The 7,450-nt window shown below is 36.5% G+C and overlaps 1 protein-coding gene across 1 annotated transcript; it reads right to left on the reverse strand.

The window, feature by feature from the left end:
- Positions 1–232: 232 nt before the first annotated feature.
- Positions 233–6,683, reverse strand: LOC130944644 (DIS3-like exonuclease 2). Its single transcript, XM_057873066.1, has 7 exons — positions 6,265–6,683; positions 5,844–6,178; positions 5,688–5,741; positions 5,534–5,602; positions 2,606–4,894; positions 1,960–2,031; positions 233–1,107 (listed from the first exon to the last, which is right to left on the reverse strand). Exons 1-7 carry the CDS (start codon positions 6,407–6,409, stop codon positions 742–744), a joined length of 3,330 nt encoding a protein of 1,109 aa, XP_057729049.1. The 5' UTR covers positions 6,410–6,683; the 3' UTR covers positions 233–741.
- Between the last annotated feature and the right edge of the window lie 767 nt (positions 6,684–7,450).

Consider the following 7,450-nt stretch of genomic DNA (forward strand, 5'->3'; position numbering starts at 1 on the left):
TAAAAATTGTTCAACATAGTCCCCAACCAAAAATTCTTTAACTAAGAGCAGGACCCAAAAGAAAGGAAAATAAATAGTGAACAGTTCGGCAAAAAATAGTCAGTAAAATATATTTTGCACAAAACCATTTATAACCCTAACATATAGAGGATTTAACCCAATGCCCAAAAAAAATATAGAGGATTTAACCAAAAGAAGACAGCAACAACGAAAATAAATCACACTGCAGCTAGTAGTCTTGAAAAATAATGCAGTGTCACTATTCCATCTGAAAGGTGCATCAGTTACCAATATCAGAAACAAACATGCAGAGATATCTTGATTCTTGAACTAACGTAAACATTACAACATCTGCCAACCCAAACCAAAAAATAACACTGGGCTGTTGTCAAACCAAGGAAAACTAGGAAGGGATTATGTTGACCCAAAGGGGAACAAAAAGGTAAATGAAAAATAAAGGGGAGAAAGGTATAAATTAGGTCCTCAGCCTCAATATAATGGCATAATAGAACCTTGTGGCGCTAACCAAGTGAATAATACAATGGAAGAGGCCGACAAAAACAATGGCCAATTCCAGCAAGCTTCTGTTAGAAACATAGGCTACAACAAACTCTCCCATATTTTAGTGCAAGGCCTTTTAAGCATATTCATATAGAAGTGGAAAAGTCTACTTATCTACAATGGAGCAAAGTAATAACGCCAGGTAACTTCTTGTTCTTTGCAAACAGGATCCTTACCAAGTTACCCGTAATACGAGCTCATGTACAGCCTCACCCCAATTTCAAGGGGTCCATCATCACCACCAACAGCATGGAGTACCACCGGAATTGTTGAGAGAAGATGTACCGTGAGAGGGAAAACTGCAGGGTCAATTTCGGTCCTCGAATTGGGATCCCTGTTCTCACATCCATCAGAACCATCCAATGCAACTTTCAGGTCATATGGATCAACCACGAAAGCAACTTCTTCAAACGCCCTCCATTTATTATGGCTACCCCTCCGGAATGCACGCCTATGAGCAGACATACTTAGCACCACCGATGATGTTGCTTCGAGCCACTCCACTGATAACCCTTCAACTTCATCATAATAGATGCGTTGCTCAATCTGAACATGAGAATACATATGAGAACAATGAAAGCAAAATGCAACAGAAAGGCACCACATGGCATCATCATTTCATGTACAAAAGATGCATGTCAAGACTCGAGGTTAGACATGTAAATTCTAAGTTTGGCATCTAAAGCCAAATCATGATGTCACTGAAGACTAACCCTTTATTGTTCACTGTCCAAACATATAAGAGACATGACATGTCAAGATTTCAGGTTACGCAATTAGATCAAAATGATTTTGCAGCTAATGTAATTCTTCTAGCCCATTATAAGCTCCCAAATAAGCCTACGGAATAGGAACAATTAATCAGCTTTTTCTAATCGTCTCAAATAAATTAGTCTAAGAAATGGGAATTGTTTCCCCATAAGAACATTTACCCGACTGTTCAAGTAATACAATACAGTTGTTCACAATGACTAATGCAAAAAAAAAAAAAAAAATGCTGCCTTCAACAATCATGTGCAGTAAATCCTGAATGCATTAAGCTTTCTCTTACTTGGTGATGAAATGGAAGAAATTCCACTTTAGGGGAAAATAATAAGAAAAAAAGTAAAAAAAATAATAAAATTACAGGCACCTGTACTAAACAGAAACTAGCGATGAATGCAATTAGAAGTTACTTATATAAACTAAACTGAAAATTATATGCTACAGTTGGCTGCTAAGAGATAAAAGTTCTCTCTTTTTCTTGAACGGTGGGGTGGGGGGTATATTCCAGGAATCAATGGAAATAGAACTACGCAAGTATTAAGCCCTTCAGTTATTCTAGTGATAATTTGATTATTCTTCCAAAATGCTTCTCTATGTGCAAAGCAGAAATAAATAGAGTTGCAAGTTACTTACAGCTAGCTTCTGAATATAGATTGACATGAATCTTGGGCCCAGTCCCAGAACCCTTGCTTCAGACAATAAGATCTGCAATATAGAAGAAAGTATTCAGAATCAAGTTTTATGAATAAAACACGTCATAAACAACAAAAAGCTTCTCAATATAACAAACAGGAGTTTCATAAATAACAGTAGTTTATGAAATGTTTGGAAAGAATTGAGATTTATAGCCCCAAAAACCAGTTACTAGTTAATATAACTTCAAATCTTTAGAACATCATGAATGACATAACAAAATTGCCTAGGACCATAGCACTTCTTAACAATATGTAGGAGACAATCTGTATAATTAAAACAAGACATTCTAAATTAAGAAATCATTGCCACATTAAGTCAGATCCCAATATCAAATATAAACTGAAACCATGCCACCTTTCTCGAGCACAAATAGTGTTGTTGGGGAAAAGGAGAAGAAGGCGTTCAAAGGATTATAAAAGCAATCCAATGTCACTATTAAAAACTCAGTGACAGTATAAAGCACAATAAATCAGGTTCTTAGCTACTATAAGCTTCATATATTAATAAAAATGATCAAATAATCTAAATCTAGAATTGCAATTGAATAACAGAAATTAGGAGCATGATTCAGCAACAACTTTACCTCCTTCTTCAAGAAATGCCACATGTAAAGTTTATCACAAGCATCTTTAACATTTCGACTGGCTAGTTTTCTCTCATTGCAATAAGCAGCAACATCTGCAAGTATTTCCGTGGATGGGACTCCATGTTTTGAAGCTGCAGCTGATAGAGCTTCCCTGCCTTCCACAGATTCTGCAGCATTCTTATCAAAGATAATGCCTGTGAAACATCGCTGCAATTCCTCTTCCTTGTTAACTAGCAATGCCTTACGATGCTTTAGATATAATTCCTCAGCCTCCAAAGCAGCAAGTAGTGTCCTATGAACAACAATATCAGGATACCGCCGCAGTGGTGATGTAAAGTGAGTGTAAAAAGGAACAGCTAATGCATAATGACCCCACTCATGCTTCCTTTCCTTTAACTGACCACTACAGAAGTAACATGCCAACTGCATTGGTCTTGTCGCATAGGAAATAAGAATATCAAAGAGCACAGAGTCATCCTTCAGCTTTTCCTTAATCAGCTCTAGTGACTGATGGAACTGGCCAGACGAAGATGTGTCCAATTTTAAACCATGCTTCTGACAGAATGCCACAAAATCTCTCAGTTTTCGCATATTAGGTTCAGGATGCCTTCGCAATAATGCATTATCAGGATAAACTCTACAAATGACTTCAGCAGCTGTTGTATTGGCCAAAAGCATAAATTCCTCAACAAGAAAATTTGATTCTTTCCGTTCAGAAAGTATAAGGTCATAAGGAAGTCCATACTCATCAAACAGGAAAGCAACTTTAGGATTTTCAAGCCTTAGAGCCCCATCATTGAACCTCTTTTGTTTCAAAACATTTGAAATTTCACATAAGCTCTTCACAGAAGTAATAATGTCAGGCCATCCAAATTGACCATGCACCTTTGGGTAGCTCTCTCCTATGATGTTTGAACTTTCAAAATCAACTGCCCCATCAATAATATTCTGAGCAAGTTCGTATGAAAGCTTACAACAAGACTGGATAACACTACGACCAATCCAACGGTTCACAACATCCCCAGCAGGATTGATGTCAAGGAGCATTGAAACCGCCACTCGATCCACTCCAGGATTAAGTGAGCCTATATTGTCTGAAAATAATGCGGGTAACATTGGAATCTTTTTTTGCAACATATAGACAGTTGTTGACCTAAACTGAGCCTCGTCATCTAAGACAGTGCCTGGTAAAACAAAGTATGATACATCGGCAATGTGGACACCTACTCTACAATTTCCATTAGGTAACTTCTCAATCGACAGTGCATCATCCAGATCAGTGGCAGTTGAAGGATCAATAGTAAATATGCAGAGATTTCTAAGATCCAGTCTACTCTGCAATTCCTTTTCTGGCACCTCCCATGGAAAACATGGTAGGCAAGTCATAGCTTCAGGTGAAAATTCAGACTCACAAATCGTATTCTGAAACAGAATTGCGTCTAAATGTGTCTGAACTTTGCTACCTTTTCCAAACACATGCAAGATGTGAGCTCTGGGAAAAAGACTCTCTTCCCCCCAATCATAAAGTTGTGCTGCTATCAGATCCATTTCAGTTGTCACATCACCACTTTGTAGTCTTTTCTTAATGTGTTCTGGCAAATCTCTAACAAAAAGCATCATTTTAGGAAATTTTGGATCAATTGGTGTCAACTGGATGTACTCATTATCAGAAACCAGATTCTTATTTTTCTTTGCATCTTTTCTGCTTACACCCTTGACAGATATCCACTGCTTCACATTGAGTTGACCTACAATGCGCTCTCGACGTGGAGACTTCTCAATTATAGCAACCACCCTGGCAGTTGGTCTTTTGGAAGGGAAAGCATTAACTAAGGAGCACATCTTTTGCACTGCACTGATTACTTCAATTTGTTTGCTACAAGAACTCATATTCAAAGATTCAAAAGCAGCATTGTTCTGCCCATCAAAACTATCATTGGCAGGTCTAACTGGATCTAAATGTGAAACTGGACCCAGGGAACCACTATCTTCATAGGCATACTTCTTTTCAGGAAAATGACAACTATCATTAGGGTTGGGATAGACCTCAGTAACCTCCTGGTTTTGACTAGGGCAGTTTCTGCAATCAGCAGAGTCATAATTGGTATCTTTATCTTTATCTAACTCGCCTTTTCCTTTATAGATATTGCCAGCCACATCATCAGCTTCTGTGAGGAGGCTACAATCTTCTGGTGTTGCATAATTGTTGCAAGTTCTGTTAGATCCTTTCATTTTTGTCCACGATGAGAATGAATCCATTGTAATAGCAACAATGTCACCTTCCACCTGCATAGCACAGTCAACGTTAACCTCTTCTAGATAAATGTAAAAGCCACAGTAAGTCAAATTTTTGTTACTGCATCAACTAACGAAGTAGCACTGCAGCTTGCCAGCTCCATCAAAAAGTCATGCTTATAAATGACCCTAAAAATAAGTAGCAAAGGAGATGAAAGAATTTTATCCTAATCCTAATGCCAACAAGAAAATCATATACATGCAAAATTACAGAGAGAAGTCCATAAGAAGGGATGCACCTAGATTGTATGTGCCGGGAGTATATGCCCCACCAAGACCATGTAATTAACACTACATATAGTTATGCTATGTAATGTTTCATAAATCCTTGTTCCCACCATCAGCTTAGTATGATTCTCAGTGTTTAGATTCTTCAATGTTAAAAAGTAAGAGACAACAACATAAATTGCTTATACATAATAATGAATTGTATTAAAATCAAACTCATTACCTTATATTATTGAATTTTTATATGGGCACATGAATACTTTCTTCTTTTTTCTTTTTTTTAAAAATAAATAAATAAATGTGTTAGTTTTATTCTCCATCATTCTGCTGAACACCCAAGAAGATTTCATAAAGAAACAATAAACATCTAAAATATAAAGCATGATAAAATCCCAGACTTACAGCTCTGTTCTGGGCTGGAATTCCGCTAATGAGCACATCTGTTGGCAATCCGTCAACTTTGCAGTATGCCTACACGTGCAGCAAATGTTTTTAATAACCACTACAATTACAGTACCAGGAAGCTCAAACTGAATTAACTAGAATGATAGAAAACCTCAAGTCTGTTGTGAGCATTCACTCGAAAGGAAGCTTTAAAAACATCACCCTTCTGCCAAAAAAAAAAAAAAAAAGCTATTTGAGTAAGCACAGTTCAATTCCATAGTAACAGTAGCATCTTGATCAATTTTTCAGTCCAGTGCAACGAACTAACCTCAAGTGCCATCTCAACAGCTTCCATTGGCCAGTGTGGACTAAAATAACACCTTTGGGGGCAAAACCCTATCTGAGGGGGAGACGGGACCAAATCTCCGTTCCAACCATTCCATGAATCTTGTGTTTGCGCATCGACGAATTGCGGCGGCGATTGCTCGTTGATATGAATTGAGGCTGCCGCTGCCGGAATCGAAACAAAAGTTGTATCATCGTGTTGATGATCGTAACAGTAAGGAGCATTGTCACCTTGCTGCTTCATTGGGGAAGCCGTCGGAGTAGGCGCCGCAGTGCCGTCACCAAAGAATTCCGACGATACGCTACAGATCTCGTTCGCTGAATCGAAACTACGTTATCTTCAATGTGAAAATTGATAAAAAGTAAAGAGATTGAAGCAGAAAAAGAAAGGCGAAAGAGTGCACCTGAGGAGGAAGTAGGGTTTTGTTTGGAACGACGATTGGAACGTCGTTTCTTCTTCTTCTCCTTTTCCACATTATTATTACTAATATTATTATTATTATTATTATCAAAGCCCTCAACAGTGGATTGTTCAGTTGCGGCTTTCATAGTTGCCCCCGTAGAAGTAGGGAGAAAAAAATCAATTATTTAAAAAAAAAAAGAATAAATAGAAGAGAAAGAACCCTAATAAGTGAAAAAATCTATGGATATATAGGGTTGGGAAGAATGAAAAAGATTGAGAAGAAGGGAAAGAAGATGTTAGATTAGAGAAGAGAGAAAGATTTGAAGAGAAGCAAGTTAGGAAGGAGTGAATAAAGAGAGGAGATTGGAAGTGGAAAGGAATAGAAAAGGACCTTATCATTGGTCGGCGGGGACATTGGCGCCGACTATCCATTTTCTTTCCCTCCCTCCTAATTTCTTCTTTTTTTTTCTTTTTCTTTTTTTTTAATTTTACTTTTTCTTACCACTTTTTTAAATTTCTTTTTTTCTTAATTTTTATTTATGACAAGTAAATAAAGGCCCACCGAACTCGACCCGCATTAGGTTGGAATGTTGGGCCAATTGTATCCATTCAATTTGCACTCTTATTATACGATGGACGAGTGGATTTATCTTTTGCAAAAATATTTATTGTCACCAATCTTCAATTTCTAATAATATGAAAATAATATTTAATATGAAATATGAAAAGATTAAATATTGAATTTGTAAAAATAAATTTGTTTTATGTGAATAAGATGTAATCGAATTAAGAGATTTAGAATATAATAGAATTAATGTTAAAAATTTAAACCGAAAAATAAAATTAGAGTGGAGCTTATATCTTGCCCCTCTCTACTCATGGAGTCATTGTCACTTCTAAGAAACACCATATGGGCATAGGAGGAAGCAGCAAGAAACAATGTGAAAAGATATTTAGTGAGCCACTTTATGAAGGTTTTCTGCACCTCTGGAAAGCTTGTGTATAAAAGTTTGTTTGAAACCATTAAATATAAAAAAATAATTCCTTTTTTTATATTAATTATTTTAAAAAATATTTTTATTTGAAACTCAATTTTATTATTTAAAATAATGATGATATATTAATAAAATAGACTTTAAGTTTAAAGAGCGTGAGAGTTGATTTAAAAATCAGACTTCTTTTGATTT

Source organism: Arachis stenosperma, chromosome 8 (genome assembly GCF_014773155.1).
Source record: "Arachis stenosperma cultivar V10309 chromosome 8, arast.V10309.gnm1.PFL2, whole genome shotgun sequence".
NCBI classification, from domain to species: domain Eukaryota; kingdom Viridiplantae; phylum Streptophyta; class Magnoliopsida; order Fabales; family Fabaceae; genus Arachis; species Arachis stenosperma.